The 12,236-nt window shown below is 49.0% G+C and overlaps 1 protein-coding gene across 2 annotated transcripts; it reads left to right on the top strand.

Annotated features, from left to right (window-relative positions):
- Positions 1 to 1,582: 1,582 nt before the first annotated feature.
- On the top strand, positions 1,583 to 6,171 carry LOC146336600 (melanin-concentrating hormone receptor 1-like). Of its 2 annotated transcripts, none has more exons than XM_084819199.1 (2): positions 1,583 to 1,718; positions 5,174 to 6,171. In XM_084819199.1, the coding sequence occupies exons 1-2, from the start codon at positions 1,634 to 1,636 to the stop codon at positions 6,169 to 6,171; spliced, it is 1,083 nt and encodes a 360-aa protein (XP_084675325.1). In that variant the 5' UTR covers positions 1,583 to 1,633. The 2 variants fall into 2 exon arrangements, with proteins under 2 accessions (XP_084675325.1, XP_084675324.1); XM_084819198.1 differs by having other exon boundaries at positions 1,583 to 1,731; positions 5,184 to 6,171.
- Positions 6,172 to 12,236: the final 6,065 nt, after the last annotated feature.

Below are 12,236 nucleotides of genomic sequence, written 5' to 3'. Positions count from 1 at the left end.
TTTATACCCAGTGCTAACATTGGTCCAACTAGCCCAGTATTGTCTATTTCAGGAGTGGGCAACTTGCAGCCCTTGACTTAATGGCATGTGGGCCCCAGACTAATTTCAAAATCCTTCATTAAGCCATCAGTTCAAACCTCTGGCAGGAGCGATCTGTCCTCCAAGCTGAGAAAGAGTGGGAAATAAGGTGTCAGAAAAAGAGAGTGGGAAATAAGCATGTCCGAAAGAGAGTGGTAATAGGGATGTTAGAGCAAGGGAAAGGGTGTCAAAGAGAGGGGGGAATAGGGGCGTCAGAAAGAGGGAGAGGGGGAAATAGGGGCGTCGGAAAGAGGGAGAGGGGGAAATAGGGGCGTCGGAAAGGGGGAGAGGGGGAAATAGGGGCGTCGGAAAGGGGGAGAGGGGGAAATAGGGGCGTCGGAAAGAGGGAGAGGGGGAAATAGGGGCGTCGGAAAGAGGGAGAGGGGGAAATAGGGGCGTCGGAAAGAGGGAGAGGGGGAAATAGGGGCGTCGGAAAGAGGGAGAGGGGGAAATAGGGGCGTCGGAAAGAGGGAGGGGGGAAATAGGGGCGTCGGAAAGAGGGAGGGGGGAAATAGGGGCGTCGGAAAGAGGGAGGGGGGAAATAGGGGCGTCGGAAAGAGGGAGGGGGGAAATAGGGGCGTCGGAAAGAGGGAGGGGGAAATAGGGGCGTCGGAAAGAGGGAGGGGGGAAATAGGGGCGTCAGAAAGAGGGAGGGGGAAATAGGGGCGTCAGAAAGAGGGAGAGGGGGAAACAGGGGTGGCAGGGGGGAAATGGTGTGTGAGAGAGGAGGGATTGGGTGACAGAAAGAGGGAGAGGTGTGTCACACAGAGAGAAAAGGGGTGATGCCACTCCCTTTGGGCTCTGGACCCACCCACTGCCAGGAGCCCCACCACATTACCTTCAAGGGACCGTGCCTCTAGTCTACTCGGGCAGGACACAGCTCTCCAGGGTCTCAAGCAGGGGTCTCCCCCATCACCCACCACCTGCTTCTTCCAGCGGCTTCCCATCAAGGCAGAATATTCTAGCCGGCTGAGCGAGCCCGTGGCCCTTGACGGGAGGTGACGGCGAGGGCCTCGAGGAGGAGACCCCCGCGGAGCGCATCTCGCCCATGCCCCCCCCCCCGCCTTCCAAACCGGGCACTGCCAGCGGGCTGGCGGCACCGTTGCACGAGGCTTCGCGCTCCCGCCTCTAAAGCAAAGGTGACGGGGACAGCTCGGAGCCCAAACACACGTCCGCTTTTCGCTGCCAGGCTCAACAGATAACCCTTTTCTGCCACATGCCACAGATGATGCGCTGATGCGCGCGCTCTGCTTCTGTGGGCTCGGGCGCCTCGGCTTCATCCCGAGGGCAGCGCAGAGAGCAGGCAAAGTCAGAGGGGCTCGTGCGTGCGTGCGTGTGTGTGTGTGTTTTCCATTACGCCTGCTTTAAAACGCAGCCTGGAAGCAGGAGACGCGGCTTCTGTTGTTTCCACCCAAAGGAGCAGCTCGAAGGATGACGACTTCACAGCATCTTCCAGGAACTCCGCTTCCCTCCTGTCTGTCTGTCTGTCTGTCTTCTCCATGAAATGACGACCGCAGATGGGATCTAGTTTCTGGCCCTGCCCACCACGTGAAGGATGGATTTTCAGGCGAACCACACACCCAGCATGAACGACTGCACCCCCAATCTCTCGAAGACGGGACAAAACTTTTCCCACAATGGTAAGTCGAGTCAGCGGGAAGGCGCGGTATCAAAATATCTGGCGATGTACAAAGGCGTTCGACTTCACCTGCAACTTTCTCGGGTCTAATAGGCACTGGGGAGTTAACTTGGGGAGCTGCATGAGAGCGTAAGCATGTCAGAATGATCCAGTTGCTTAACTGCCTGTGTGTAACGATCCCTCCATCCCGGGTCTTTCGATGTTCTGCACGGTCGCCTCCAGTTCTGTGTAGCTTCTTTTCCAAATCTCTTTCAAGTTCAGAGATAAATGTCAGAAGCGCCAAGGTGGCTTTCGCTGTGTGGGTGTGCGCGCATTAGATTTATAGCCCAGTCCTCTCAAAAGGAATCAGGGCGGGTAATGGCAACTGTGCAAGAACACGCGTGCCACCCCAGGAAAGAAGTGTTTCATGGTTATATAGGCAGGCACAACATCATGCAGAGGGATGTGGAGACTCAGACAGGTGGGCAAGTCTATGTATTTGCACATATATCATCACACAGTGGTGCCATGTAGGAAGGACTTTGGGGCAGCAGCCCAGGGCCCTGCTCCGCAAGGGGGGCTCCCTGAATGCAGCAGAGCTGGCTTATCACATTATGAAGTAAGCCAAGTCATACACATTGACATCAAACGAGCCCTCCTCCCCTCGGTAAGGCCATTAATTCTGCAATTTCCCAGGTACATCATGGAGATATAGCTATAGATCTAGATAGATTGATAGCTGCATTTCCGGAGCATTTATACTGCTCATATCCATGTCAAATTGCTCACTCCTGATATAACAAACATAAGCACTGTGCTGTTTTCTGACAAATGTCTCCATAAAATAAAAGGCACAGAGGGTGTTTTGTCAGGGGTAGGCAAGCCACCACCCTCTAGATGTTTTGGACTACAACTCCCATCAGTCCCAGGCTCTTGGCCAATAGTCAGGGATTAGGGGAGTTATAGTCCAAAACATTGGAGGGCACCAGGTTGCCTATCCCTCTTCCACGTGTACCCTCCCGCTCCCCAGCTTTTTCCACAGACTCTTTTTTATACAGCTGTTGTATGGTCTCCTCCACCCATGATGGCAGCTAAACAGAAATATTTTACTGTCCAGAGGTCAAGTGAGTGCCGCAGCCAGGATCTGGTGCTGTGCCAGCCAGCTACAACAGATTTATTCTGGCACAAGCCAGGGGTGGGCAGATGCCAAGCTGCAAGTGTCTACTTTTTTTTTTTTTTTACTAGAATCTCTGGGTCTACCAGCTGGAGTTGGGTGTAAAACAGTGGCTCAGAACATATGTACGCTAGAATTAAAGAACTGGGTGCCTCTGGGGACATGGCTCAGACCACGAATTTCCTTCCAGTGCCAGAACTGAGCTCCTGGTCATTTCACAGAAAAATCCACTCGTTTCCCCCGCCCCCCCTTCCAAGCTTTTTTCATTTCAGCAGCCTGATTTGGAGGGAGGCTGGGTGCAGGACAGTGGAGGCTGGTGGCTCTGATGTCAGTGGGGTGGTAAATCAGGTTTCAATAAGAACCAGTCAGAATTCTAAAGGAACTATCTAAGTTCTTGGGACAGCTCCTTTAGAGTTGAGCGTTGGATAACTCCTTTAGAATTGCACCTTGGATAGCTGCTTTAGAGTTCTGACTAATACGTGGAGCGGATTCACCACCCCACTGACATCAGAGCCTCCACCCTCCACTGGTGCAGGGAGAAGCCTTTTTGTTGTTGCTGTTAAAGAATTGGGAGTCAGAATGTTTTCAGGGCTACTGCAGATCATCCAGAGATCTACCTGATCTACCTTCTGGCACAAGCCTTCATGGACTAGAGACCACCTCATCAGATGCATGAAGATACATGAACTTGAAGGATACATGACCGCCTCTTCCCATATGTTCCTGCCCATGGCCTGAGATCATCATCTGAGACCCCGCTCTGAATGCTAACATCACTGAGACTGGCTACTTGAGTGGGACTTTTCTGCAGTGGCCCCTAAATTGTGGAATGCCGTCCTTAGAGAGGTCCACCTGGTGCCTACTTGGTTGACTTTCTGGTGCCTGGCAAATACCTTTTTATTCCACCAGGCCTTCTAAAAATATTTTTTACTGCTGCTTGATTTCTTTTTAATTATATGTTTAATTCTGCTTTTTAGCGATCATCTTTCTCCATGTTTTAGCTGCTTAGTTATTTATCTCTTTTAAATTATTCTTAATTGTTGCTGCTTTTAAAACAATTATTTTAATGTGCTTTATTGTTGGTTTTATTGCACGTGCTTTTATCATGTAGGTCACCCCGAGATTTACATGATAAAAGCTATAGGGCAACTCATAAATATGAATGAATGAATAAGTAAGAAATTAAGAAAGGGAGGGAGCAATCCTTCCAGGATAGGTGGCCACCTCCAAACTTGGAGGCGACCGCCTATCCAATGCAGGGCAGGAGAAGCATGGAGGGGATTGTCCCCTCCATGCTTCAGCTGCCCTGCATTTGCAGCTAGATAGCTGATTTCGGCTGTCTAGCCACGGGAAGGCAGAGCGGGGGAAGCAGCTGCTGGATGACACGATGGATGTGTCGTACTGGCATTTCCACCTTCCCCACCCCGGAATGGCCCCAGGAACACTCCATTTTCGCCGCTCTGCACTCCTCTTCCGAGCGTGGAACACGGGGCTGTCCCGTGCTGCCTATGAGGCAGCACGAGAGGGGGGAAAGGTCAGTTCTCAGGGAACCAACCTCCGAGCATAGGCCCCAAAGTCGGTTCCTGGAAACTGATGTATCCTATGGCCATCTAACCACTGACTAGTGGCCATAGGATTGTGCCCTTAGTAACTAAGAAAGTATGTAAGAAAGTATGTAAGAAAATAAGTAAGAAAATAAAGGTGCAATCCTATGGTCCCTGGAGAACATCCTGGGGACCATAGGATTTTTGGATTCCCCCTCCTGAAGCTGTAGACATTGCTACAACTTTGGGAGGGGGACTCATAAATCCAATCCCTCCACCCACCCCCTTGCAGCCATTGTGGAAAGAATGGTACCTGCTTTCAGAGGTCACAGAAAGGTGGTGTTTTGGTGGGAGGGGAGAGGTCAGGTTACAAAAAATCCTACAGCCACTCTGGCCCCAGCCCCAGCCCTGGCAGTGTGCCTCCTCTGGACGGGCACATCTAGAAAAAGACGCAAAAAGGAGGATGAAGAGGTGAAGATCACCTCCATTGCTCCTTCTGCCCTGCCCTCAGCAGCCTGGCAGGGCCCTAGATACTCAGAGACTAGAGGCTTCCATCTAGTGTAAGTAAGTAAATAAGTAGACCTTAGTCCAGAAAATAATATCATCATCACCACCATCATTATCCATAAAAAACCTATTCCGTAGTCCATGTGTTAGGTGCCACCAGACTCCTTGTCGTTTTTGTGAATAACTGTGTAGACATGGTTCAACATGACTCTGCCTTTTTGCTCCCTCTCACTGTCCCTCTCTTTTTGGTAGGTGATCTCAGCCCCTTGAGCTATAGCAGCTTTATCATGCCCATCCTCTTTGGTATCATTTGCCTCTTGGGCATCGCAGGCAACAGCCTGGTGCTCTGCACTGTCTTTAAGAAACCCAGCCCCGGCAGCAGCGTCCCCGACATCTTTATCGTCAACCTCTCCCTGGTGGACTTGCTCTTCCTCCTGGGCATGCCCTTTCTCATCCATCAGCTGCTAGGAAACGGAGCCTGGCAGTTTGGAGAGACCATGTGCACCATCATTACCGCCCTGGATGCTAACAGCCAATTCACCAGCACCTACATCCTCACCGCTATGTCCATCGACCGCTACCTGGCCACTGTGTACCCTTTCACCTCCACCCGCTTCAGGAAGCCCCCAGTTGCCATCTCGGCCATCTGTGCGCTCTGGGCTCTTTCCGTCCTCAGCATCACCCCAGTGTGGATGTACGCACAGCTCATTCCCCTGCCAGGAGGGCTGCTGGGCTGCGGGATCCGCCTGCCGAAACCCCAGCGAGACATCTACTGGTACACCCTCTACCAGTTCTTCCTGGCATTTGCCATTCCTTTCGCACTCATCACGTTGGCCTACAGAAGGATCCTGCTGAGGATGGCCAGGTCCTCGCAAGCGCTGACTGGGCAGAGATGCACCAGACTCCGGACCAAAAAGGTGACGCGAGTCGCCATTGCCATCTGCTTGGCGTTCTTCGTCTGCTGGGCCCCGTTCCATGTCCTACAGCTGGTCCAGTTGGCCATGCACCAGCCTAGCTTGCCTTTCTACTATGCCTACAAAGTGGCCATCAGCCTGGGCTATGCCAATAGCTGCCTGAACCCTTTCATTTACATCTTGCTCGGGCAGAACTTCCGCAGGAAGATTGTCGTCCCCATCGGGCCCGCAGACGTCAGGGAGGATATCTCCCAAAACCGGCTCAAAAGCGCCCGGGGAGAACCCAGCGAGACTGGGCAGCCCCTGCTGCATTTAGTCTCTGTCTCGGCCAGGTAGAGATGGCAAAGTGATGCATTTGTCATTCGTGGTCCAGTTAGCCACAAGGACTAATTCGCAAGAATGCAGATTGTGTTGTGCCATCTATGCCCTCCCAAGGCTATTGGCTTGAGTGCTGCGACTGTTGGAAGGTGATCCTGGCCCCTTAGGTCAACTGATCTCATATGGCAGGAGTTTGGAAGAAGAACGATGAACAGGAAGAAGACCAAAACTGAAAACCCCAAAGGTCTGAAGAAGAAGTAGTCACCTTCTGCCTGTTGAGCTGGCTTAACCATGTTTAGATTAGACCCACTGAAATCCATGGGACAAGGAATTCGCAGGGCTAACCAAATTCCCATTAATTTCAATGGGCCTACTCTCAGCATGACCAAATCTGGGGCTCAACCAAACTATTGTCTATTACTGTGGATGAATAAAAAGAGATCAGAACAATTTCCAGAGGGGTAGCCATATTAGTCTCTTGAAACAAAAACAACAAAGACTTTTGCAGCACCTTAAAGACTAACACATTTATGATCCACGACATGTTATCCTATGTTGGCAGCCATATATGCACATGGTTGTGGAAGTTGCATCAAGGGGACGAACAGTGATAAAGGAGGTCAGAGGGAACTGAAATGCAAGAAGTACAGGTTGTGACAATTACGTTAAATCCTAAATGTACGCAGAACCATTACAGTGGCCATTAACAACGCAGTGTTGATGCTTACACAAACATCCTGGTATTGGCAAGCTAACTAACACATGTAGTATGGTTTGAAAGACAAAAAACCATTATCTCAATTCGGGCCACAGGTGACAGGATTAAACTTCTTGGTAAACTGTTATACAAAGGGATTTGAAATATCTTTGGCAACATGGATATACTTCCAAATGCAGGTTTGTGACCCCCCCCCTCTCTCTCACACACACACACACACACACACACACACACCTCTAAATTGAATTTGCTCCAACTGTTTCTATTGTTTACTAGGGACAGTCTCTATTTTCTGGTACTTGTCCCAGGTAAATCCCTGTCCCTGGGTGTTTGGGGGGGGGGTTGCCTTTGTTTGTTTGTTTGTTTGTTTGTTTATTGCATTTATATCCCACCTTCTTTCCTCTAAGGAACTCAAGGCGGCATACATACTCCTCCTCCTCCATTTTATCCTCACAACAACAACCCTGTGAGGTAGGCTGGGCTGAGAGTCTGTGACTGGCCCAAAGTCACCCAGTGAGCTTCCATGGCCGAGTGGGGACTAGAACCCGGATCTCCTGACTCCCAGTACAACACTGTCACCACTACACCACACTGCACTTTTGGGGATACCTTGAACATTTTTTTAGGGTAGCAGCTGCTTGATTTGCCATCCTTCAGGTGTTAGCTCCCTACCTAGAGTTAATAGACATTAAATTTCAGAGTGAAAAATGGAGGCCTCTAATCTCTAAAGTGCACACCTGTGAATACATACAAAAAAATAAAAGGTAACCGTGTTGACCCTAAGAAAAATCCTCAAATCCCTATATATTTAGTACTTGTGTTAGGCCAACCAAACGATCACAAACACTGTGCAAGTTTTCGAGATCTCCAGAAGATATGACATGAATATGGGTTTGGGAATGTAAATGCACATGCATGGGCACTTCAGATGCCTGCTCGTTCACGTGCTGCAACTGCTGAGGTTCATTTTGAACTGCTGATGAGCTACTATAGGGCAACGTATCTTTAATCAAAGGCACAGACACCCTCCTGGCCTTCTTAGAAGCAACAACAAAGAGGCTAACATAGCAGGAGGAGGCACTGCTCCTCCAGCAGGGTGTAACAGGACGCTGCCTTATACCAGTTCAGACTATGTCCAGTACATAGTCTGAACTGGTATAGCCCAGAACAGTCCAGTGTGACTGGCCAACCAGTGGCTCTCCATGGCTTCAGACAGAAGGAGGCTGTTCCCATCGCCTGCTCCCTGCCTGTCTTAAATGGAAATCCCAGAGATTGAGCCCGAGATTGTCTGCAAGCAAAGCGTGGATTCTACCCAGTGGAGCCTGGTGTCTCCGAGGTCAGTGGGGCAGTGCATCTGCTCCAGGTTTTGGTCAGAACCAGTCAGAACTCTAAAGGAGCTCTCCAAGGTGATGCACTGCCCCACTGACATTGGAGCCACCAGCCTCCACTGGTTCTACCACTGAGCTATTTATTGTCTCCCTCTCTCTATAGCTAATGTCTCAAGACAAAGTCTGAAGACCAACAAGAGGGAATGAAAAGGGATTTGTCCACACGTCGGTTTAAGATGAATCAGGTTCAGCTCCCACGCTAGTCACCTTTTACTTTTAGTATGCGGAGTGCTGGTTCATAACACTTGTTTGGGCACTTTCCTGCAAAACACAAGAATGCCCCCTCCTCCATTCCATGTACAGGAGCCAACCAGACTACAGTTGAATCTTTCTTCAGTGTTGGCTGCCTCTATGGCACCTGAGGGCAGTGGGTTAGCTTAGGGGATGCAGGGCAGGCTGTGTAATACACATACAGCTCTGTCCTCCACCACCTTGCTGCCCCCTCCCCAGTATCTGCCACCTGAGGCAGCTGCCTCACTTTGCCTAATGGTAGGTCCAGCCATGATAATGGAATGATTGGGCGGGGCGGTGGGGGGGAGAGAGACATCCAGAGCTAAACTAGACATGACAAGGGAAATGTGAAATCATATTTCAAGAGGGTTAAGAGAGCGTAAGATCACAGATTGTTGTTCTTCATAAAATATGTGGACCACAGAAAGATTCCCAGGCAAGAATGGTGTACAAATACTCTTAGAATGCAAAGAAGAAAAAAGACACTTCAATGAAGTTGGCTAGACAGCCTAATATGAAAAACATAAAAAAAAGCTATCTATCAATAACTCATTTGGAGAACCCTTTTTGAATGTATTTAACGCCTTTGAAGTATGTATATACATACTTGTATTAATTTTATGGCAAGTGGAATAATCACAAGCGGGAATCTGACAGAGAATTTTTGTTGTTGTTGTTTTGGTTGTTTTGTACGTGTTCACGTTTCAGGTCCTATATTGTGCTGTGTACTTGGAAATCTTGAATAAAAATGTTACCTTTTAAAAAAATGCATTGTGTTTCCAGCAAGGTTGGAGCTGACCCTGCATTCTGGTCCTCCTGAACCTGTTCACACATCTTTTAATCCTCTTCTAGATGATGATTATTTTAACCCAATAAATATAAAATCCCTTTTCAGTTTCACAACATCCTCACTGCAAGTTCCAAGTTGTTACTCCCTTTATTTCTCCAACTGTTTGAAACCGCAGTTCTGTATTCAAAGAAAATCGGGGTGGGGGAGAGAAATAGCATTGACCTAATGTTGGCAGATTGGCACAATGATGTTTCTAGGGCAAAATTCAGCCCGCTTTCTGCTTTTTGCTCTCAATGTCAGCCTGAGATTCACAAAGCATAGCAAATGCATTTCTCCCTAGAAATCCCAGCAAGGAATAGAAAAGTAACAAATATGAAACATTGATTCTTTTTGGTTTGTTAAGATGGAACAGTGAGTTGCTTGAAGTAGCAGGAAGACTTGTTTTATTTATTGTGAAATAAAGAAAAAAGTGCAAACCCTCAACTACCTCATATTTAAATGGAAGACACTCCAACACACACAAAAAGTCTTAAAATTTGCTCACCGCTGAAGACTAATTCTATTTTTGGCCTGGATTTTCATCTATCCCCACACTGACCCCAAACTTGTGAAAATTACTGGGTTAAGTACTTTGGCCCAGCACAAATTATTGCTGGGGAAGAACAAATCTATCAATGCTCGAATTTGCTCAGGTCACTATTTTCTCAATGTCATGATTGCTCCATCCTGAGGGTAAAATCCAACATAACTCCTAGGGTAGAGTCAATTCTAAGTAGGACTTATGCTGGATTTTATCCTGATTCTGCATTGGATTGCACTTTTTTTTCTTTTTTTTTGTGGACACAAAAATGTGTACACATTTAAAGGCACACCTTAAAAAAAAAAAAAATTTTGTACACATTTTCCCCAAATGTACATGTTTTTGTGCATACTTTTTCAAATGCATACATTTTTTCAATCAGTGTTTCCACTGAATATATTTCTGTCCAGATTTCTTTTCAAATATACCCATGTTTGTGAGTGGGCTAACTGCATCGCTAAGTGTTCCGGTTCGCGTTGAGGTTCGGGGAAATGCAAACTGAATGAATTCCTCACCTCCCCCTAATTCATATCAGATTACTGTTTTTCAAGTGTTGGGTTGCTGATTGCCATCTGCTTCACACCCAGGGATGTCTTCCAGGCTGGACATCAACACGTGGCATCCTCAGGCAGGCGTTTGGTAGACACATAGGGCAGTATCCAATTATCATGCCCCCCTCGGACTCCTCTGTGGATGAAGGAGAATGGCAGGCTCCAGACCCAGGGGAAGGGACCAGCACAGAAGGAGCCTGAGTGTTAGGACTGATTCTGAGCACAGGGAGATAGTTAGCAGCTCAGATTCAGAAAAGGAACAGCCAGAACCGGGGGATGCATTTTCCCAAGCCAGTTCAGATATGGGCAGGCATGCTTCTCAGGTTACTAACTGAAGCCTGAAGCCCCCCCCCTTGCCCCCCTCTGTGAGAAGCCGGGAGGAGGAGGAGGAGAGTGGGGGCTGTGACCTAACAGATGCTAGACTATGGCGCAGAGCTAAGAGGGAAACGTCAAGGGCAGAGCTCAGAGGGTCAACCCGGTTAGCGATGCATGAGGCAATGCAGGGAAGCATCACTGGAAAGGTGGGACATCCCTCCCTAAGTGAGTCTAGCCAGCAAGCCTCACTTCAAACTGCAGGCAAGGTCAGTGTTCCCATTTGAATCCCCTGGAGGCACTCCTTTGTAGCCTGAGAGTCTTCGAGGATTTGCATCTGTAATGAACCTGTTGATAATGAATTAAAGGCCTGAGACTGAAGCCTCTCTATTTGTGTGTGTGAGTGCATCAGGAAAGAGGGGGCCCAAGGGAAACGTGACACTGAGCCCCCTCACCCCCTGTGGAGGTTCTGGGCCCAACTGTAGTCTCCTCAGAGGATTCGGAGGGCAAAATGCCACTGACCCCCACAGAGCAAAGGCAGCATGTTCGGGAGCAGCGTAGGCGAACCTCCGTCCGTTTAAGGCAGAGAGGCTCTCAGGGGTAGGAGGACCGATTGGATATAGCTGACTCAAGTCGTGGCCATTAAAAGGGGTTGGCAGGCTGGGGCTGGACAGCTGAAGAAGCAACGTCACGTCACACGCCAGATCGCAGCCTCAGCCCTTGTGCACCACCGTGCTCGTGTTCCCCGTGTGTTTTGGACCTCAGACGGGACAACGGACTTCTCTTGGCCTCGACGCTTTGGACTCGCTGCCCGGGTAAAACATGCCTTGCTACTAGCTGCTTTTTCGCTTCCCAGCCTTGGACAGGTTTACAACCCTGTTTATCAGCCTGCGATTTATATGGTCAGCTGGCAGGAGCCGACACCAATATTGGCGATCCACCAACGCTAAAAGAAATTGCGCTAGCAGGAACAATGGCTAGTGCAACAGGGAGCTAATGCGAACCCAGGGAACTAGCCAAAATGACCGCTTCCCAAATGGGATGAATCGCAGAAGGGAGCTCTGCTGACTGGTCCCATTCCGATGCTTGTCCCAACTAGCATTGAGGAAGGGCATTCTCTTATCGGCAGGTGTACACCACGAGATGTCAAAACAGTCCTTTTCCTCCCCTCAGTAGGCATCTGAGCATGCTCAGTTCTTCTGTTCGTCTCACGTAGACACTCTGCCAGCACGTCGTGGCCTTGAGCAAGCTCTGTGAAGCCGCTTGTAAAGACAGCTGCATTTTTTCCCCTTTCTTCAAAGACAGTCCTGCAAAATCTTAGTTAGAGTCTCAGTTAGTGAAATAATATCACTCAGCATAGAATGAAACGTCAAGGTCTTCTCGCCCAGGGGTCTGGAATATAAAACTGGTTACGAGTCTGGGGTCTTTTAGGGGCTCTTCTTGTAGGTCTCCCCAAAACCTTCACTCAGGTCCTTCTACCATTCCAGATCAAATCAGCCATCTTTACTCTTTG

This window comes from Heloderma suspectum, chromosome 12, assembly GCF_057233095.1.
Source record: "Heloderma suspectum isolate Gila_16-S chromosome 12, 16-S_ref, whole genome shotgun sequence".
Lineage (NCBI taxonomy): Eukaryota > Metazoa > Chordata > Lepidosauria > Squamata > Helodermatidae > Heloderma > Heloderma suspectum.
Note: the sequence above shows the minus strand (reverse complement) of the source record. Positions and strands in the feature narration are given on the sequence as shown.

Coding starts and splice junctions, on each gene's coding strand:
- LOC146336600 (XM_084819198.1), top strand. CDS start 1,634: ATGGATTTTCAGGCGAACCACACACCCAGCATGAACGACTGCACCCCC. Junction 1,732..5,183: donor CACAATGGTAAGTCGAGTCA/GCGGGAAGGCGC, acceptor AGGTGATCTCAG/CCCCTTGAGCTATAGCAGCT.